We start from the raw sequence: 22,620 nt of genomic DNA on the forward strand, positions 1-22,620 counted from the left end.
ACGACAAGTCAAGGTCTAGGCCATCTCTGAGAAACATTCTCTCTCTCTCTCTTTCTCTCTCTCCCCTTCTCTCTGGGGTCTTGATATTCCTTAAGAGCTTCTAGGCACTTCTCCAATGTGGACCCATAAATCTTAAAGAGTCAATGGATCATCTACAGAAGGGCAGACAAGAGTCAATATAAGCAAGTGCAAAGTGATGCAAATGGGGGTGGGTGGGGGGAAAAACTACACGGATGGAATCTCAACCAGAAGAAGACCCTGAAAGTGGAAATACCAGCTCAGTTGAGGCAGCCATGAAAAGGGTTAATTCAGGGTTGGGAACGGGATCCAAAAAAACAAAAAACAGAAAAGAATACCACAAATCCATGGTACCTGTCACATAACTATAAAGTTTTATTTCTCTCCACTAAAAATGACTATTGTAGAGCTGGGAAAGTAAGCAAAAAAAATCAACTGAGATCAGAGTTGGGACAGAACATCGTCACCACAAAGAAAGACTAAAACGTGGGGTGCTTACAGCAACATGCACCAGGATTTTTAATCGTACACCAGCAAGAGGGGCAAAGGGACGGGGGGTGCAGAATTGCTTGACATCTGCCTGTGTCCCCCCCCCAAAAAAAAGACCCACGGAAGTCCTCAAATCCTGATTCCAAGTCTGGGCCATGTGCTGAGAGCGAGTTTGGTGTCGTGGTTAAGTGTGCGGACTCTAATCTGGGAGAACCGGGTTTGATTCCCCACTCCTCCACTTGCACCTGGCTGGATGACCTTGGGCAAGCCGTAGTTCTGATAAGAGCTGTCCTTGAAAAAGAGCAGTTTCTGCCAGAGCTCTCTCAGTCCCACCCACCTCACAGGGTGTCTGTTGTGGGGAGGGGAAGGGAAAGGAGTTTGTAAGCCGCTCTGAGACTCCGAGTGAAGGGCGGGGTATAAATCCAATCTCTTCTTCTCTTCTTCTTCTGTGGATGCTTCCCTGGTTGGTAAATTTGGGCCAGTCCTAACACCGTGGCCTAACCTCCCTCCCGGCATGGAACAGTGAAGGAGAACCACATAAACCACCCAGAACACCTTGGAAGAGTGTGCAGGATATGTCTCCATACCTGCAAGAACTCTCCTACCCAGGTAGGTGGCTGGAGGGGCTCAGAATTACAGCCACTGGGTGTTGTACACGAATGTGCTGGCCTCCGTTCCAAATCAAAACTGCAAATTGGGGGCGGGGGGAGCCGGTACATGCCCATTCACCTTCCTCCCTGTCCCTGCCATGCTGGGTGACGAACACCTTGGGCATGGGGTCCCTTCCAACTCTATTATTCTACGCTGGGCTCTTCCACCATTGCTCTTCTGCAGGCCACAATGGAGAAGGGCTCCCAGAGAAATGGCAAGGCCAGTCTCTCTTCTAAGGGGCAGTGTGCCAAGCCTTTTCCAGGTGGGCAGGCCAAGAGGATCTGCGTTTGATTTCTATCCGTGCTGGCAGATCCCCCCCCCCCGGGGAATATACCACCAGAACAGAAAACGAGGAAGGAACAAGACAAAAACAGGCACTTCCACCGCTTGACAGTATTGCTCCGACACCGACAACACAAGCTGATCATTTTTCTTCTCTGTGTGTAAATAAATCCCAAGCAGCTGTGAATGTGGTAACGTCTTCCAGGTCCTAAGTTAGTCAGCAAAGGGGCTAAGAGAGGGGGGAAAGGGGGGGGGGGGAGAGAGAAGCAGAGCAATAAAGAGAGGAGGGAGACAACAGGAGTAGGGTACTGGGGGGGGGAGAGGGTGTGGGAGGGTGTCCCATGTGCGGATCAGACAAGTCACAGATAGGTAGACAGCCAAGCCTCCTAGCTGTTGCAACCATCTGCACTTCTTAAAAGGGAATTATCACATGAGCTCATCCGCTCCGGAACGAGGCCACCAGCGTCATTTAATGCATAGTTTTCCCCAAGAAGGTGAAAGTGCTGCTTGTGGTTTCCACTAATGGAGCAGTGCCACAGATGAACTGACAACATCCATATTCCAATCCCCCGAAGCAATCAACTGTTGATCACCATCTCGGCAGTGCTTGAGCTACAAATATTTACATATCTGCCGTTCCGCGTCAGACCCCTCCAACGGACGGGCGGAGAGGGCCAAGAAAACTCAACCCCGGCAGAGCGGGAAGGGACAACACTTATCCACGGCAGAGCTGACGTCGGTCCTTCTGCCAAGCAAAGGGCCCATGGCTGAGTGGTGGAGCAGGCAGACAAGATGATGCCCAGATAAAAAAAATCCAAAGGGAAAGCTCGGGAAAGAGATTCCTAAAAGGGAGGAGAAACCGGAGGGCTCTGACGGAATGATGGCAGAACGCGGCGATGACCCCAGGCTGCAGGGGAATGATTTGCCTGAGACCTCTACAACCTATCCTGACACGGGAGACATCCGAGTGGGGCTCCCCAAAACAGGCCGCAGTTTTTGCTTCCAGTTGACCTGCTGTTCTTCTGGTCTTGGAAGGAGGCGAGATAGGCCTCAGTTAAAGGTAAAGGTAAAGGTTCCCTTGCTCAAAAGCCAGTCGAGTCCGACTCTAGGGTTGCGGTGCTCATCTCCGTTTCAAAGCCGAAGAGCCAGCGCTGTCCGAAGACGTTTCCGTGGTCATGTGGCCGGCATGACTAAACACCAAGGCACACGGAACGCTGTTCCCTTCCCACTGAAGTGGTACCTATTTATCTACTTGCAATTTCTTGCTTTCAAACGGCTAGGTTGGCAGGAGGTGGAACTAGAGACGGGAGCTCACTCCGTCATGCGGCACATTCGGGTCTCGAACTGCTGAACTACTGACCTTCCACAGCCTGCAGTTCAGCGTCTTAACCACTTGAGCCACCGCAGCTCCCATGCCTCAGTTAGAAGCCATTTAAAATAAAGATTTCCTAGGCTTCCTACTGGCCATGAGACGCTGCTTCCAAGCCCGACAGGTGCTAGGAGCTTGCAGATTAGGCCTCCGTAAGACTTAATTTCCTTCTCCGCTTTCCTAGGTCAAAATTGTGCGACCCTCTCTTACACACACACACACACACACAAAGTTTGGATGTAGCCAGTCTCACTGTTTTAAATGGAGAGAGCAGCAAGTTCTCCACCAGTGAATTCTTCAAGAGCAGGACATGTTCTTTATGTGGACGTCACAATGTTCCCTCTAAGCTGTGGAATCTTGTGAGCAAAAATCCTACTTTGTGAGCTCCTGGCATCACAGTCGTGAGCGAGCAATTTGGCTGCTGCCTAAATTAGTTTGCTCTGGAGCCCTCCTTCCTGAGCTGAGGCAAAAAGGTGTGAGCTGGAGGCTAAAAAACTGTGAGCTCGCTCACTCTAACTCAGCTTAGAGGGAACACTGGTCACGATACACTCCAACCAGCCCAGTGGTTCTGACTCGGGGTCCTCCCGGGAGGAGCCTGAGGAGCCCAGGTCGGTGGCTGAGAGAGAGCTGAGGTGCCAAGGAGGGCCCAGCACTACTGAGGTGCCTGCCGAGGGGGTGCCAGTGGCACCAGGAGCCGTACAGCCCAGACCCAGCCACTGCTAGGCCTCTGCCGGGAAGAACCTGGACCGGGGCCCGCAGCCTGTCCGGGCTCTCTCCTGCTCCACGGGCATGGTGGCAGCAGGAGGCCAAAGGAGGCATAACCCCCCCTGCAGGTCCGGAGCAGACTGCCTGAGGACCATAGTTCCCCACAGGAACCCGGCCAAAGCCCAGCCCAGCCACCGGCAGGGCAGCTGAGCCCCATTTCCATCCAGCCTACTCAGGCTGAGGCTTCAGACGGCTGCCTTGCTGGATCAACGGGTCTACCAGGCGCGAGTCCAGCTCCTGTTGATACCCTCCAAGTCTTGCTATCTCGGCCTGAGGGCACGACTCCAGAGGAGACCTGCCTGGGCCCGCCTGCAGAGGGCAGGACAGTCAAGGCAGACGAAGCTTCCGGGGCCGGTTTCCCTCCCCTCATTGCGATGATGACTTACGAGCCTATTCTGACCCATTAACGGGTCAACGGTGTTCCAGTGACCCTTCATGGTCCACCTCCTGCTTCATTCTCACGAGGACGAGGACGGGGCAGAAGAAGAGGAAGAACTGGAGGGATTTTAGCCAGCGGAAGATGCAGCAAAGCCCACGGGGTCCTGAGGTAACGTCAAGTGCTCAGATCCGACCTGGCCAGAAGAGACAGCGCTGCTGTGCCCCTTCGCCAGAGCCACGCTCACCAGCTGTACAAAAATCTAGGCATCAGCCTGCAACGTGGGCAGACACTGGGGTTGCCAGCACCAGCTTTGGAAATACCGGGAGATCGGAGGGGCAGAGCTTGGGGAGGGGGGAGACTTCAGTGGGGTGCCGTGCCAGAGAGCCCACCTGCCAAAGTTAAACTGATCTCTGTCACCTGGAGATCAGTTGTGATCCCAGGAGATCTCCAGCCACTGCCTGGAACCTCATAAAACCGCATGAGAGCCAGTTTGGTGTAGTGGTTAAGTGTGCGGACTCTCATCTGGGAGAACTGGCTTTGATCCCCCACTCCTCCTCCACTTGCACCTGGCTGGATGGCCTTGGGCAAGCCGTGTTTCTGACAAGAGCTGTTCTTGAAAAAGAGCCGTTCCTGTCAAGAGCTCTCTCAGCCCCGCCCACCTCGCAGGGTGTCTGTTGTGGGGAGGGGAAGGAGTTTGTAAGCCGCTCTGAGACACCTTCGGGTAGTGAAGGGCGGGGGGCATAAATCCAATCTCCTCCTCTTCTTCTTAGTGGTTAAGTGCACTGACTCTAATCTGGGAGAGCCGGGTTTTATTCCCCACTCCTCCACTTGCACCTGCTGGATGACCTTGGGCAAGCCGTAGTTCTGACAAGAGCTGTCCTTGAAAAAGAGCCATTTCTGTCAAGAGCTCTCTCAGCCCCACTGACCTCACAGGGTGTCTGTTGTGGAGAGGGGAAGGGGAAGGGGAAGGCGTTTGTGAGCCGCTCTGAGACACTTTTGGGTAGTGAAAGGTGGGGTACAAATCCAATCTCTCTCTCTCTCTCTCTCTCTCTCATTCGGTTTTTCTCCTCCTCAGGGCATTTTGCCTTTGTAAATGGGTTTTGTCCCTTTAAGATGCAGGCCTGGCAAACAGCCGGCTGGCAGCAATTATGGGCTTTAGATATGTATAAGTAAGTAGGAAGAGTGATTTTACATTACACACTAATAGATCTGATGAGTGTTGCTATGAGATACTACTAGAGAGTTTGTCAAATGGATTAATATTGTAAGTATGTTATAAAACAGTCAGTTGTTTGTACAGCCTTGGGTTTTTGTTGTTGTTGTTCAGTCGCACAGTCGAGTCCAACTGTCCGTGAGCCCATGGACCAGATCACACCAGGCCCTCCTGTCTTCCGCCGTCCTCTGAAGTTTGCTCAATTTCATGTTTGTTGCATCTATGACACTGTCTAACCATCTCATCCTTCTTCTTCTTTGACCTTCAATCTTTCCCAGCATCAGGGTCTTCTCCAGTGAGTGCTCCCTTCTCATTGGGTGGCCAAAGTATTTGAGCTTCAGTTTCATTATCTGGCCTTCCAGGGAACAGTCAGGGTTGATTTCTTTTAGGATTGACTGATTTGATCTTCTTGCAGTCCAAGGGACTCTCAAGAGTCTTCTCCAGCACCATAGTTCAAAAGAATCTATTCTTCGGCACTCGGCCTTCCTTATAGTCCAACTCTTGCAGCCATACATGACTACTGGGAATACCATTGCTTTGACCATGCGGGCTTTTGTTGGCAGGGTGATGTCTCTACTTTTTATCATGCTGTTGAGGTTCGCCATCGCTTTCCTCCCAAGGAACAGGCGTCTTTTAATTTCATGGCTGCTGTCACAGTCTGCGGTGATCTGGGATCCCAGGAACGTGAAGTCTGCCTTGGGTTATTCTCTTGCTAATACTAATAACAGAATTATATTTTTGTAATTAAATATAGGTATTTCAATGCTACCCACTTTGATAAAGTTATAGACAAAACGAGATATGCTATGCATGGTTCGTTGGCGTTGATGGCGTTTGAATTGCTTCCAGTAAATTGAATACTGGAAAAAGAAATGTCTAGTCCTTGGGAGACTTTTTCGGCATAATACATCTCAGATGTTTGCTTCTTCTCAGCTTCCTTCCCGTGACCACTCTCTTTGGTTTGCCCTGCCTGGAAACTGGAAACTCTAGCAAACACACAGCTGCGATGGACCTGTGCCTTGGTGGAGCAGAGATGTTACGAGCCCCTCTGAGCCACTTTGTTGGGAGCCGCGGGGGCAAAGGGCTATTTGCCAGGGTTGCCACCTCTGGGTTTGGAAATACCTGGAGAATTTTTTTCAGCTGTGATTTTGGGAGATCTCTGGCCACCCCCTGGGAAGCGGCCAAACCCTCGCCATTCCCTTAATTCCCTTCTTGTGGTCTTGGCCTTTCCAAGGCCCAGATCGGAATGGGAAGCGGCCAAACCCTCGCCATTCCCTTAATTCCCTTCTTGTGGTCTTGGCCTTTCCAAGGCCCGCCACTGGCCGCCGTGGGACGCAGGATACTGGACCGGAGAGGTGCTGACTCTGGTCTCGGAGAGCTCTTCTTCTGTTCTCTCTCATACACACATGGAGAGCTTAATCCGCCCCATTTCGGGCTCCTAGGCCTGAGGCTGAAGAAGGTGCACCCTCCAGGCCTCAAGGAAGCCTCTCTTCCACAAAGGCCTAAGGCCTTCATGTAAATGTAAATTCTGCAGTGGGCCCATGCCTCCAGGGCACCTTCCAAGCTTCTGGACTGGGCTAGGGCGGGGCGGGGGGGAACAGACCCCAATCGCTGTCCAGGAGGTGGAGCTCTGACCGAGAGCACAGAAGGCCCTGCACGGAGGAGGAGGAGGAGGAGGAGGAGGGTGTTCTCTGCCACAGGGTGGTATCTCTGTGAGTTTTGCCCTCTATTCAGTCTGCCCAGTTCTTATAACTTTCCTCCTGCTTCCTTACATGTTGTGCTACTGGTTTAATGAACTGGTTCTTGTTCGCTCTGCCAGGGTTCTTCACAAAGTAACTTCGGTCAGTAATTGTCCCAATGACAGGACTTCACAATGCACCATTCCAGAGGCGGCAGCCCTTTTTATTCACTGGCAGTTGAGTCCAGGAACACATTAAGGACTCATGAGGTCTATTCCAGCACACACTGAAACGATTATGGCCCACTTTGTCAGAGAATCCTCACTCTATGGACATTTCGTGTGGGCTGACGAGGGGGGAGGGGGAGGCAGGGTCAGGGGTACCCTTGTTTCAGAGCTATAAGCATGCATGCGCTCACACCCACACCCACTGGGGAGTCAATGTCAAGTTCACCTTCCCCCCTGCCAAAGATCACCCGCAGGACTGTAATCTTTAATCAATGATCAGTGTGGTTCATCTCTTAAACTTTAATAGCGAATTAGGAAATCGTGCCACCCAGCCCTTTCAGTGAAGCCAAGAAACCCCGGGGCTCTTGAAAGGGCTGCCCTGTGCCAAATCCTCTGGCCTTCCCCCCTCCATCTACTTTGTGACCTTCTGTCCTGAAGTGAAATTAGCAGCAGCAGCAGCAGCGTCTACAGGCAAAGGATCCTAGGAGAAGCCGGACAAAGGCACTGCCATCAGATATCTGAACCCCAGAACATCCACAAAACTGACAGGTCTTGAACGTGCTCATTTTGTGAGGCTTTGGTGTTTTACTGTGACCCCTGAGAGCTGGGGAGAGTGTTATCAGAGTACTGAAGGATATTCTATTTGAAATAAGACAGCGGAGAAAGAAATATAAAGACCTTGTTCTTTTTCTTCAAACAAATTCAATTGGATATAGATAGCTAATTCCAGAAGGTGTCACCTTCAAAATTAAGGATAAAAAAAGAGAAGATTGACTCTGTTCTGAAAGCGAGATAATTTTTAAGAGTCCAGCTGGGAGGGCCAGAGGAGGAAGAAAAAGAAGGGGACAGCAAGTCCAGTGGCGAGCTGGACTCGGGTTCTTCCGGAGAGGACTCTCTGTCTGAGAAAGGGGCAGCAGCTCCTAAAAGTACTTATAAGTTGCGGAAGAGACTGGACAAGAAGAGGTGAAGGCTGAAGGACTCTGAATTGTGCCTTTGAAAAATTTTGAATTGAGATGCTTTGGGGTATTTCCTTATATCAGTTAAATTTAAGATGTGGGAAAAGTTAACAGAATATGTGACTCAGTTTGTAATGAGATTAATATGATTAAGACTAGATGTGTATTCAAGCTGATTAGAAGATCTCCTCTCTTGGGTTTTTAGTCAGCAGTGGGTATCTTTTCTTTATCCCCCTAATTGTAGTCCCCTCCCTTATTTCTGTTATAGTTTGTAGTTTTAATAAAAAATGCAATAAAAAATTCCCCATTGGGGAGCAAAAAAAAAACCAAGCAGTATTCCATACTGATTGGCCACTGTGTGGACACAGGATGCCGCACTGTATGGACCACTGGTCCAATCCGGCAGGGTGTCTCTTCTGTTACCAAGTCCGAGGAAAATATCAGAAACAGCCTAACAGTGAATTGTATGTTGTTTCAGACATAAAGCACTGATGATAAAACACTTCCTCTCAGAAAGCACCCAGGAAGTTTGGCAAAGTTTGCAAAATTATGTAATCAATTCTTTATTAAGCATCAGTCATAGGGCAGATTTAAATTTTTATTTGTTGACAGATCTCACTCCACATAAGTGAGCGGCAGGCCTGTTTGTTTTATATATAGCCTACAGGGACAACAGATGCTTAGTTTTTAAGAGCTACACAGAGAACTTACAACTCTATGCTTATTTCTGGATGCCCATCTTTCATGATGGCTGCTGATTCAAGGGGGGGAAAATCCATCCCCAAAACTTCAATACATCCTACCATTTAGCCTCAACAGACCTAAAAATCCAGACCCACCTGTATCAACTGATGCCCCAATCAAGAAGGGTTAAGCAGGTGCCATGACCTTTAGAAGAAGCCCAACCACTGATCGGATGCCCTGCCCTGCCTCTGTACCACCCACCACTGCTGGAGGGCAAACAGAGTGCCGCTGTGTGAGATAAATGGTACTCCGATAGGGGGGGGGGCCTGGGGGCTTCAACTCCACCCTTGAAACTGGACTTCCCCAGCACTGTTCTTCCCCAGAAACACTCGCTTCCCAAAACAGTCCTAAAGACACCCACACCGACATGTCTTCTCCTTTGCTCACAAGGCCACCTCCCCCCTCCCTGCGCTGGACTGAAATGAGCACGACACGACGGGCAAGCGTCTCCAGGATTTTGGAAAGGGTAAAAACCCACGCCGCTGTTTTGAAGACTTAGTAAATAACGTGCCTTTTTGTCAGAGCCTTCTTTTTCTTTTCTTTTTTTCATTTTAAGTGAACGCTGTTCCCACGATCCCCGTGCTTTTTTTTTGTAATCCTCCAACTACCCCTCCAAGTGGGCAATTTTCCCACACTCTTACATGGGGGGGAGGAGGGGGAGAGACACAACAGAGGAAATAAACCTGCTCCCAGGATGAGAACCATGGAAACGCACACACCCAGGGCAAGAGACAAAAGGGTTTTAAAAGAGGCGAAATAAAGACTCACGGCTCCCCTGGTTTCCAGCAGCTAGGAGCCAAAAAGCTTAGGGCTTTGCACTAGAGTCTTCTGAATGCGCCCTTTAAATGAATGCACAGGGAACTGGGCCAAATGGAGGAAGCGACGCTGGATCCAAGAGTTCAAGAGAGGGGCAGCGTGCCAAGTCCCCTGCTAGACAGCAAGGTACTGAGCGAGCATCCATAGCTGTGTGTCAGGATCGGTGCTTGGATGTCTCTTGTCCACAGCCCTGGGCAAGCAGTTCCACACCCCCTCACCATGGGTGGCCCTACACTTCTGGCGGCAGACCCAGCCCCCCCCCAAAACCTCCTGCTTGCTGGGGGCGGCAGAACACAAGAGACACACAGCCCCCCCCCCACCTGAACCCATCTCCAGCCAGCCACTATTTCACGGCAGGCCTCCTTCCCAGTTGCTTTCCCCCCACGTTCAGGGCAAGCGTGGGTTCCACCTCTCCCCCAGCGACTGCCTTCCATGCCAGCGGGCTGCTAGTGGGTCATGCTATGGCCGGTCACAAGCAGACCAAGTGGTAAGCTCGCGGGTGGGGTGGGGATCCTTCCTCTTAGGAGACACGTATGGGTCCCTGCAGGCCTGTCTCCCACGCAAACCCCACCCCACCCCCATGCCCATGCTAGGGCCTGAAGAGCTAGTTCCAAGCTCAACCGATGGGCAGGAGAACTATTCTGAATCCCTGGGCATGAGAAAGAGACGCTTCCAGGAAAGAGCCGAGGGACCTGTGCCGGCATTTCCCGGGACAGCAGAAGCACCTGGGCTTCCGACACCTGCGAGCTCCTTTCTCCTAACACAAGCACTAGAGAAACCCTTCGAGAGAAAGCTTATTCCATGGACGCGGCCTACACACGCATGCCCCAAGAAGGCGTGCCCCACGAAAACGACACAGAACCTCCATGTCCACAGAAAACCTCCAGTGCCAGGAAGGAACAGGGGAAGCCCAACGACTCTGGCCCTTGGCTAGTGAGTTTCCAAAAGCACTGGGTGATTTGCTGTTGGGGGGGGGGGCTAGACAGATCTCGCTCTCGGTCAGCACAGCACACGTGGCACTTCTTGCACGCTCCCCCAGAGCAGAATCAACTCGCAAACGAAGAGAAGCGGTACGAGGAAGGCGCCTGGGGCACAAGTCAAACGAGTTGTGCTGCTCTCCCAGCAGTAAATCTCCTCCGCTTGGCGTAGTTGGCAGGGGAGGCGCAGAGGCTCCCTCCTCCCCCCATTTCCCTCTCGGAGGGAGAATCTGGTCAGCCCCCCTCGGCAGAGGCGTGGCCTCAGGAGTCTCCCGGGGCGCACCCTGGAGCCCACCACTGCTCCCCACCCACTCTGGCCAGCCTCCGGCCCTCCCTCAGCCGCAGAGTCCACGGACCGCTCAAGTGGCTCTTACCAATATTGGGATGTTTTAGTAGTCTGCAAATTCGAGCTTCCCGTTCCAGTTTCTGATGATCTGGGGGGAGGAGAAGAAAGAGAACATTAGCTGGCACCCTCCGCTCCAGGACGAGCCATTAGCAGGCAGAAAGCAGTGGGCGGCCGAGAGCAGCAGCCTCGAACACCATAAACATCATCCACCCCTGGGAGGAACACGGCCAACAGCTGCTGGAGGTGGTGGGCTTGCACGGGGGCCAACCTGCAAGTCCTGTGGGTGAACCATCTCCTCTGTTTTGAGAGTCACTTGCGCCGCCGTGGTTAGAGCATGGGAGACCCCACTCTGAATCCCTGCTCTGCCACAGACGCTTGCGGGGTGACCCTGCCCCGCTCACAGCCCGACCTACTTCACAGGGCTGTTGTGAGGATAAAATGGAGAGGAGGAAAATGATGTGTGCCACTTTGGATCCCCATCGAGGAAAAAATCAGGGCATAACTAGACTGCACACCTACAGGGGTGGGGTCCAATGCTCCCCCTAAGCTGTGGAGGCTCGTGAGCAAAAATTCCACTTTGTGAACTCCTGGCGTTAAAGTTGTGAGAGAGCGATCTGGCTACTATGTAAATTAGTTTGCTCTGGAGCCCATCCTTCCTGAGCGAAGACAAAAATGTGTGAGCTGGAGGCTAAAAAAACTGTGAGCTAGCTCACACTAACTCGGCTTAGAGGGGACACGGGTGGGGTCATATTTCCACATGCAAAAATTTCCCTGCAAATCCTCACAGGATAAAATGGAGGAGAGGAAGACCAAGCAAGCCGTTTTGTTTGCCGTTGGGGAAAAAGGTAAGATACATATCAAGCAAATAGATAAAATTCCTTGGAGGGGGGGAGATGTCTTAGGCAAGCTACCGCTCCTCCAGCACCTGTAACCTGACGCCCACTGGCCTGTCTTCTGAGCAAATGCCAGGACACCTGCTCTCAAGTACCTGAAGCCGCTTGGGCTCGCGCACAGCCCTTGGGAGAGAGGCGTGAAGCCCGGCATGCAGGCCAGTGGCGCCCAATGAGCTCTCGTGGCCGAGGGGAGTTCTGAAGCCCGGTCTGCCCAGGCCCGGGGAAGCACGCAGAGCACCCTGGCACACTCAACGGGATTGCTGCCCGAGGAGCTGGGAGAGTTACGGAGAGTCCGTGCAGAACGGATGAGGCCACTGGGCAGAGCGACAGCCCCGTTGCACAACAGGCAGCTTCAAATGCTTAAGGCGACCTTTGCATTCCGATAGAATTTGTTATTGAGATCCATGCAGGGAGGTTCAGGTTTAAATCCCTACTCAGCCATCAATGAAGCACATTGTTGTCCCGGGCGGCATCCATGCGGTGCTGCTGTGAATGCAGAGGAAGGTCCGCATGGAAATTTCCCCAGCACTTCCTGTCCTTTGGCCCTCCATGGCTGCCATTCTGTAAACCCCCTGCCACCAGGGGGCTTTACTTGCCTTAAAAAAATCAGTAACGGCTACAGTACTATAGCATTATAACTTCATAACAATCTACTGCAGCAATTGATTAAGTCTCTAGTTCTTTTGGCAGCAGAGTTATAAGGAGAAACATGCAGCCCCCATAACACATCTTCCCCTTCTGTAACTAAAAGGAGCAGAGGCTTAGTTCTTTTAAAAAACATGAACGTTGGGGACTAGAACCTTGTTGCGAGAGCTCATTATAATGTTATAGCTATTACTGATTTTTTTTCTTAGAAACCCTAAAAAGGGTAAAGAAAATGGTGTCATTGGGAGCAGGACCAGATAACATGAGCTCCCTCCCATTGACGAGATGTCCAAAGGCCCTTTGACTGCAATTTCCCCACAAAAGATATTAAAACATATCTGAGAAAGATCACAGCAAAGAGAGGGGGAAACCTGGAAACAGGACAAGCAGACGATTATTTTGTGTGGATGCACAAAAAAAGAAAAAGAAAAAGAGTGTTGTTGAGAGGAAGCAAAGGGAAACAGCCGAGCTCTTCCTCTGAGGAGTCACACAGAGTTCTTGCTTCCCCGCTGTACCCAGACAACAACCACAAGAGGTAAGTTAGGCTGACTGGCCCAAGGCAGCTTCACAGCACTGTGGGGATTTGAACTCAGGCCTTTGGATCCTAGTCTGAGAGTTTAACATTAGCTCTAGATCTTGCCTTTTGGGATGGCTATAATTCCAGGAGCGGGAGAAGCCACGAATTAACTGGTGTATGCCAACTTTCTCCTCAGGTGATTCCATACTACTCTGGAATCACCTGAGGAAAAAGCTGGCATACACCAGTTAATTCGTGGCGTCTCCCATACCTGGAATTATAGCCATCCCAAAAGGCAAGATCCCGTTGCCACCAGTCTCTGAATATTGACATGACTTGGTGTAGAACCTTCTTAAAGAAAGATTAGATCCCACGGTGCAAGATGTGCTTAAAAACAATGGAGGTATGTTACCCTCCTCGCCTCCACCGACCTGACTGCTTCTATAACAGGCTGCATAGAACGGTGTCTTCACTGCTGAATTCAAGAAAGGCTTTAAAAAAAAAAGTTATTACTGAGCCAACAAGAGGATTTCCTGACCAGCCCTTCTTCAGGGGACTATCTCAGGAAAATGAGAGCAAAACAAACATATAATGGTTAAGCACGGGGAAGACATATGCCTGAATGAGATGTTGCACGCCTTTCCGTGATCCATTGGATCGGGCCTGATACTTAGAACTGAGAAAGCGGCAGCTGCAATCCTGCTAAGGTCGACATCCTCAATTGGCAAGTGTCTGTAGGGCTGCCAAGTGGGGGCGGGGGGTGGGTAACCCCCCGCTTCGGAGGCCCGATTCCCGCCGCCACGGAATCGGGCTCCGGGGGGGGGACTCCGCCCCCGAAGCGCGGCGTGGCTGTGTCACCAGAGGTGACGCAACCACGTCAATCATGTTGGTTTTCCCTCTGACGATCGGGGCCACGCCTTCAATGTGATCCGACGTCGCACGTCACTTCCGGTGAAGTGCTGGCGGCCCACACGTACATCGATTGATGGCTCCCGGAGCCCGACGAGGCTCCCCTGCCGGTAAGAAAAATTGACTTGGCAACCCTAAGTGTCTGGCCTGTGGAGCTTCAGACCACCGAGGGGGGGTCATGAAAACAAAAATTCCCTGAATACAGAAAACCACCTCATCACAGAACTCTCCACTGGAAATCCAAAGCATCACAGCTAAGACACAGGCTTACCACTTCAAGAAAACCTAGGCCAGCTGCAGTCTCAACCAGCCCACCAGCTCCCCGTGTCCCTTAATTTGCTATTACCTGAGGCTTTCGGAAAAGTTTCCAACAACTGACAAAGCATTACTACCATACTTGGTAATACAAAATAAATATTGTGCATTTTTTCTGGCTGCGTCCAAGTCATACTTGGGAATTCGAGGGAGAGGAGATAAATGGTTGGGAAATAAACTGAATAAAGAGATGATTGGCAACCAGCCGAAGACTAGGGCAGGGGGCGGGTGTGTATGAAGACAGCAGCAACTGAGTGACATCACCTCTGGAGCAAGAAGTCACACCTCTCTAGGAATCATTGGAAACACTATGGTTTTACCACAGGGTTTCCAGCAATTCCTAGAGGGGCATGATGTGGTTTCTGGGTTTCCCTGGAAGTGACTGCCACACCATAGGCCCAACAGCCTTTTTAAAAAATCCCTTTTTTCCTGGGTTTTATATGTTTACTGATTGTGACTATGTACTTTGTCATACTTTATGTCAATTTTATGTACCTATTTTACCCCTTTTGCATTCTCTTTTAGTCAAGACTTCGGTCATATAGACCCGTAATAAATTGAATTGAATTGAAAAATCCCTTTCACTGCCACTGGGGATCCCCCAGTAGGGGACTGGCAGCCATATTGGGATATCCACCAATATCTCTCACTTATTAAAAATATCCCAACCTCCAATATCCCACTTGGAATGAACATATAGCTGTAAGTGCTCTTAAGGAGGCAGTGGTGTGCCCCCTTCTGAAAAAGCCATCTTTGGATCTGGCCGAATTGGTTTCCAACCTGCCTTACTTGGGCAAGATAATAGAGAGGGCAGTGGCAAAGCAGGTACAGGGCTTTCTGGATGACGCTTCCATCTTAGATCCCTTCCAGTCCGGCTTTCATCTGGGAGACAGCACTGGTCGCCCTCACAGACGACCTCCGAAGGCATCTGGATTGGGGTGGATCGGCAGTACTGTTGTTATTAGACCTGTCAGCCGTGTTCGACACAGTCGACCATCAGTTACTGATCCACTCTCCGTTGTCTGGGACTATTTCATGTTGGGAAAATGTACTGTTTATTTCGACGCTTCTCGGAGTAAAGGGGAATTGTATAGTTCCTTAGATAAACGGTCCTTATTTTTGGAAAAGGAGGAACAAGGGGGGTTGATTGTTTAAGTGGGTCATGGGAGGGTGTCATTCTGTGTCCCCATGTTATACTGCTTTCATTCTTTACTTGACCGTAGTGATTTGTACGACTGTCTCAAGCTTTATTGTTCATGTCTTTTGAAATATTAAAACATTTTTTTTAAAGTCAGTTACTGATCCACCGTCTCGCCAACACTGGAATTCAGGGACAAGCTTTACAGGGGCTTGCTTCCTTCCTTTAAAGGCGGGGACAAAGAGTGGGGCTGGGGGATCAGCTGTCCCGGAGGCACTCACTGGAGTGTGGAGTGCCTCAAGGGGCAGTGCTGTGCCCAATGCTTTTTAACATCTATATGCGTCCCCTTGCCCAGATTGCCCGGAGGCATGGGCTGGGTTGTCTCCAGTATGCGGGCCACCCAGCTCTATCTGCTGTTGGATGGCCAGTCCAAACCAGAAGATCTGGACCGGGCGTTACAAGCCGTGGCTGGTTGGCTTGGGCTGAGCAGGCTGAAATTGAATCCGACGAAGACAGAGGTCCTGTGCCTGAGCTGCGGCAGTCCGGGGGTAGAGATCCCACTTCTGACCTTTGATGGGGCGCCATTGGTGCCAGCACTGGAGGTTAGGAGTCTGGGAGTGCTCCTGGATGACTCCTTAACAATGGAGGCCCAGGTAGCAGCCACTGCCAAGTCGGCCTTTTACCACCTCCAGCTAATTAGGCAGTTGGTTCCCTTCCTCAAACGCAGCAACTTGGCAACAGTGATCCATGCGATCCACGCAATGGTCACCTCGAGACTGGATTACTGTAATGCCCTTGTCGCAAATCTGGAAGCTGCAGCTGGTGCAAAATGCCATGGCCAGGCTGCTGATGGGACTCCCAATCCAGGAGCACATCCAGCCTGTGCTACAGGCACTGCACTGGCTGCCTATAGCATACCGGATTCGCTTCAAGGTGCTGGTTCTTACCTTTAAAGCCCTTTATGGCCAGGGACCTACATACCTGAGGGACTTCCTCTCCCCATATATACCCCAGAGGACACTGCGATCGGGGACCCAAAACTGGCTGGCCCCCCTAACCATTGACAGGCTGGTAACAACTAGGGCCAGGGCGGTCTCGGTGGTGGCTCCGCTCTGGTGGAACGAGCTTCCAGAGGAGACCAGGGCCCTTCTACGGTTCCGCAGGGCCTGTAAAACAGAGCTTTTCTGCCAGGCGTTTGGAGCTGTCACCACCACCATCATGACCACTGTTGCTATTGCTAACAACAATTGACATCTTACGGTGGATGAGCCCGGATCCCCTGGTCCCTCCAACTACTGCCCGAACCAGCCCCCCCCTTAAGACAACTGAAGCAGACCAATGGTTAAAGCCCTTTATGGCCAGGGACCTACATACCTGAGGGACTGCCTCTCCCCATATATACCCCAGGGGACGCTGCGATCGGGGACCCAAAACCGGCTGGCCCCCCCAACCATTAAGGAGGACAGGCTGGTAAAAACTAGGGCCAGGGTGGTCTCGGTGGTGGCTCCGCTCTGGTGGAACGAGCTCCCAGAGGAGACCAGGGCCCTTCTACGGTTCCGCAGGGCCTGTAAAATGGAGCTCTCCCACCAGGCCTTTGATTAGGGAGCTGCCATTGATGAATGAGCTATTAAAAACGGATCTGTTACGGCCCCCATGTTACTGGCATTAAGCACAACTTTGGATACTGGCCTAGCTACATTGGACCACCTTACAGCAATCACCATCTGCACTTAACTGCACTGTTATGTATATCGTTGTTTATGCACAATTGTATAGTATTGCACTTATGCATCTGTGTTTTATTGTATTTTAACCTGTTGTATGCCGCCTTGAGCCTGCCTGTGCACATCGTGCGCCGTGGGTCCATACCCAGAAGGAGTCGCTGCGACCGAAAAGGAAGACCTGCGCCAAAGACGCCGTCGCCCGGATTGAAGAACCTCCGTAAGAAACAACAACTACTAAGACCCTGCCATGGGTGCCTGATACGTAGTCCCTTCCCCTCATTGTGTGTGTGGCCCTAGTAAGGTAATATAATTAATAATTGTACAATGTAAACCGCTCAGAGACCTTAGGGGGTGAGCGGTCTATAAATTGAAAGTTAAAAAAAATAACAAATTAATAAATCAAACCAAATCGAATCAAATGTTCCCCCCTTAGGTTGGTAGCAGGCCAATCAGATAGAATCAAGGTACAATTTCTCCTTGCTTCACGAGATCCGGAGATCACTGAACTGACCGCTAAGTTTCTCCATGGTTTTATAAAACGGAAGAGTGACCCTGATCATATTAATGATTCTTAATTTATAAGTCTAAAAACTTAAGTTTAAAAGTTTAGAATGCCAATTTATTTTATGATTCAGGCATCTTTTGTATGGTCAAATCTAGCTTGTGACAACTTGAGTTAGGCCTGACATAGCCACGACTATCTATTTTATAATTTCTTTTGGATTGTATTATTGGTAAATGCTTCTAATATTGTATGCCAATAAAAGGTATTTGAATTTGAATCAAATGTTAATAAAATTCTTAATTTATTTTGGGTGTAGAATCTGGGTTCCCCTAGCTCAAAAAAAACAAAGTGAGCTCCTTGTAAGGATTAATGGATTTTGGGGGGATTTGTTTGGAGAAAAATCCAGGACAGAGAAAAGGGACAGATGAAATCACCCCTTCAGCTGCTTCAAGGAGACTCACAGATGAGGCCGGTCCGGCCAGCCTCATTCCATGCAATGGAATGATTGGGAAGGGGGCGGAGGAACACGGCCAGTTATCTTTGCCTTCTAAGGAGGACACTCATTGCAAAAGAGAAGAAAAATAACGTCAGTTCCAGCAGAACTGTCATCTCGATAAGGGAGAAAAGCATCAAGGCAGCAGCTTCTCTGTAATGCTGAAAGATCCGACATGAAGGGGGCGGGGAATGAGACGTTCCTGCAGGCCCTTCTCGAGTCGCCAAGGATCAGACAGGAGGACCCTGCGCCTTGTCAACACGGAGGCACCTCCGTCTCTTTCGAATGACAGCCCCAAAAAAAGAAAAAAAGATTTCTAGACAAGTTGAACACGAGATTTGAGAGTCAGCAGAGGAGGGAGTGATGGTAGTATGTTAAGATATTTGGACATCTCCGCTACTTGTCCCCGTGGCATGCACAGAGTTAGAGCCAAGGACCTCTGCTAAGTTCAAACGGTGACTGTTCTTTTTTCTTTTTTTTAAATAGAGGCCCTGCTTTATTTATACCACACCAGCCAATGTTCCCTCTAAACTGTGGAGTCTTGTGAGCAAAAATTCTACCTTGTGAGCTGTTGGCATTCAAGTTGTGAGCAAGCCACTTGGCTACTGCATACATTAGTTTACTCTGGAGCCATCCCTTCCTGAGCGGAGACAAAAGTGTGTGAGCTGGAGGCTAAAAAACTGTGAGTTAGCTCACACTAACTCAGCTTAGAGGGAACACTGCACACCACCATACCACCTTTCTGTGAATACACTCAAATGCAAACTAGCCCAATGCCCTGTGTAATTTGGAGAGACCCACCTACTGGTTTCTTGGTGGCCCTCCCGTTCATTTAGTAATTCCCCCCCCATCTTTCCTCCAAAGAACTTGGGAAGGGGGTGTGTGGAGAGCATATCCATTTTATCCTCATGAAAAGGATCGGCTAAAAATGTGCGACTGGCTCCAAGGTCATCCGGAGAGTTTCGCAAGAAGTGAGGATTGGAACCCAGTTCTGGGCCAACATCTGAGTCTCTAGACCAGCACAGCTTTTACCCTGAGAGATCTCTGATTCCATACAGAACTTCTTTGCCATTAATAGTTATGCAGAAGGAACGGAACCCAGTTCCGGGCCAACATCTGAGTCTCTAGACCAGCAAAGGCACAGCTTTTACTCTGAAAGATCTCTGATTCCATACAGAACGTCTTTGCCATTAATAGTTATGCAGAAGGAACCATTTCAAGCAGGAAGCTGTGTTGTCCATATACTGAAATATTAGGGATGTGAATTCAGATCTACCTGAGCTGAAAATCTACCTGAAAATACCTTACTGGTATTTTTTTGGGTAGATTTCAGCATCCCAAATGTATTAGGGTGTTCTCGGGAAATCTGGGGGGGAAATCCTGAAACACCCCCCCCCCCAAGATATATTTGGGGATTACCGGGCAGATCCGAAAACAGCAGAGAGGTGGGAGCAGATGACTCTGGCCTCTCAGCTGTCTGTTGGGCTTGGGGACAGCCGGAGGATCAACTGTGCCGGTGGGGAGCAGATTGTTCCAGCTTGGGGCTGGCTTCTCACGCAGCCCGGTTTAAACAGGGCTGCAGAAGAAGCCAGCCCCAGGATCTGTCTTCTCCCCAGGATCAGGCTGGCTTTCTTTAAAAGCTGATATTTTCTTCTTAGGTCTATTGGGCCCCCCAAAAATTCAGATTTCCAAAAATTTCGGATCCGAATACTGTTAAATATTAGGTTAAAGAATTTTTCGGAAATCCCAAAAACATTTCAGGTCCAACAGACCCAAACCGAAAGATACTGATTAAAAAAATATCGCACACCCCTATGAAATACTTTTCGGACCCCAAATTTGTCCCCGAGATCAGCGAGAGTGCTTCCGGGGAAGGGGAAGGGAGGGAAGAGGAGAGCAGGAGCCGTGGGGGGGGGGGGAACACCATCTGCATGGCATCCATAATGCTGCGCATCAGAAGCACATCGCCAGAGTGCCACAAAGACCAGGCTCAATGTGGACAGACAGGAGCTCTTTCGGCTGCTGGAAAGCTTGCCTCCCCCCCCCCCGCAAGACTCCCCAGGTTCTTTCCCTCCCAAGCAGCACCAACAAATTCTCAAAAAGAACGGGTACCCCCCTCTCCCTGGACGAGCCTGGCAGCCTTTTCACCTCTCATTGCTGGAACTCAGAAAGAGAAAAGCAAAGCCCCGATTAATATTTTATATGGCCCGAGAGCCATTCCACAGGATGCTGAAGAGGCAAGCCTGGCCCAGAGCCGACCGGCACCAAACGCCAAGCAGCATTCTAGACTCTTCCACTCCAGACGACAGGCAGGGGCATCCGTTGGACTGCGCCCTCAGGGCAAATGCACCCTAGCCGACCTTAAGCTAGCCCACCTGGGTCAGCCATCTCCTGCATTTACTTGAAAGGAAGATAACCCCAAACATAAAAGAACCCCACTTAAAAAAAAACCCTATGCACAAAAAATATATTATTGTCCATAACTTTAACTTGCAGGTGAATGTAAGATGACTCCTCCCTTCTTTTTATGGCATAGTTGGGAATAAACCTAGTCTTGCATTTGAGTAAATAGTGTATTAAGCCTCTCTTCCTAATGGGCTAGCTTTCTGTATAGGGAGATTTGGGGGTTTTTTTAAATTAAATGCCTTCCCCTCCTGTACTCTGCAGAATTCCACCACCACCCGTTTGCAAACTATGCAGATCACCTCTAAGCTATGCCTATAACGGCTATCAGCAATGGAGCTTCCATGTATAGGTGCATTTGAGGCCTTTACAGGAGCATCTAGCTGGCCAAGTCTGGAAACAGCCAGCCCCTGAGGCTTCCCAGACCCGACCCTCCCCTGTTAGTGACTAAAACTCACCCTGTTTCTGTGTCCCTGGACCTTTGGCAGCTCCACATCTCACCAAATGTCAATGTACTGGGAGCGGCCGTGACCTTCCGTATCACCAAACATTAAAATATACATGCTGGTTTCTTGCAAGTGCCTCAGTTTTGTGATGTGTAAAGCAGAGCACAGTTTTTCTTTCCACCTTTGCTCAAAAGTGTCAGCTATGCTGCCATGATGTTTATGGGCGAGAGTGCATCTGCTTGACCTGTGTACCAACTGCTGCCGCATTCCTTCGGTCCTTGCTTATGTATGACCTTGCAAGTTGTCTGTGTAGTGTCTTCCCATCATTTACCCGTGGGATTAGTTTCGATTCCCAGCTTTGGCTTTAACGGTCTGGGGCCCCATTCTCCCGCGAGCGGGAGTCAGGCCAACTGGCCTAGGAGTGGTGGGGGTGCATACGAATACCCTATATCCCTTTATGCTTGTAGCCATTCCTAACAGTGACGATGTTACTGCCTCTATAGCTCTTACATTAAAGTATAACCTTATGATAAGTGTGTACTCCTTTGTTTGGCTGTAAAGGTAAAGGTTCCCTCGCTCGAAAGCCAGTCGAATCCGACTCTAGGGTTGCGGTGCTCATCTCCGTTTCAAAGCCGAAGAGCCAGCGCTGTCCGAAGACGTTTCTGCGGTCATGTGGCCAGCATGACTAAACGCCGAGGCGCACGGAATGCTGTTGCCTTCCCACCGAAGTGGTACCTATTTATCTACTTGCAATTTCTTGCTTTCGAACTGCTAGGTTGGCAGGAGCTGGAACTAGAGACGGAAGCTCACTCCGTCATGCGGAACACTCGGGTCTCGAACTGCTGAACTACCAGCCTCAGTACTTCCACAATACTTATTTAAAGCATTCTCTTGTCCCATGTTCACAACCCAAATGGGTGCTTCCCTTGCACTGTCAGGGCAGCATCAGCAAGTAAAGAGTCAGGGGTTGGAGGCACCGAAGAAGCCCCATCCCTGTTTAGCTTCTGTCCAGCCACAGCCTGCCCAGTTTCACCTCGACACTGCAAGCTTGAGGGCGGGACACTTGGATCCTTTACATCAGAAACAGAAGTTGAGTCAGATGCCACATTTCACGCGGAGTGAACAGCCCTGAGCCGGTGCCTCTTGTGAAATGTACACTTCCGGACACATGCGGGTCTCTGCGCTGTGCAGCACTATTTCCTACCACTCTATGTAGCTGCCTTTCGGGGTGAGTTGAAAGAAAGATTTCCCAGGATAACAGTAACAGGCCAGAAGGCAAGTGCTGGTCAGTCCATGACAGTCTTGAGAGGAAAGACACTGAGTTAAAGGGAGAACCTGAAAACAACACACCCTACTTTCATGCCCTGAAGGTGGCAGTGCCTAAAAACCACGTTGTGGTCGCCAGAGAGGGGGTGGAACACGTCACGCCCCATTCACAATTCAACAGAGCTCTCCTCCTAACAGTGCCACTTAAACGCCTATGGAAACCAATGAGCAAGGTAACAGTTGGGAAACCACCAAATCATTTTCACCAGTCAGCTGTGTTCTCCCCCCCCACACACACACACACCCCATCTGGTGTCCTGGTGCAGCTGCAAGGCCGTGCCCTGAAGAAACACCTCGGGCCCTTTTGGGCAAGGAACGAGACAGAAACCCACCAGAGAGGAAGAGCAGCAGGATTTCGAGAACAGCCAGGACAGAGAGCGACACCCACCCACCCA

At 50.4% G+C, this 22,620-nt stretch overlaps 1 protein-coding gene across 1 annotated transcript in view; it reads right to left on the reverse strand.

The window, feature by feature from the left end:
- Positions 1 to 22,620, reverse strand: part of LOC107122036 (calcium/calmodulin-dependent protein kinase type II subunit gamma-like) — a 193,713-nt gene that overhangs the window by 130,239 nt on the left and 40,854 nt on the right. Inside the window, exon 5 of the mRNA XM_015425061.1 lies at positions 10,940 to 10,999. Coding sequence (XP_015280547.1) covers positions 10,940 to 10,999 — 60 coding nt within the window. The remainder of the gene's footprint in view (positions 1 to 10,939; positions 11,000 to 22,620) is intronic.

This window comes from Gekko japonicus, unplaced genomic scaffold, assembly GCF_001447785.1.
Source record: "Gekko japonicus isolate JY-2015 unplaced genomic scaffold, Gekko_japonicus_V1.1 scaffold2680, whole genome shotgun sequence".
NCBI lineage: Eukaryota > Metazoa > Chordata > Lepidosauria > Squamata > Gekkonidae > Gekko > Gekko japonicus.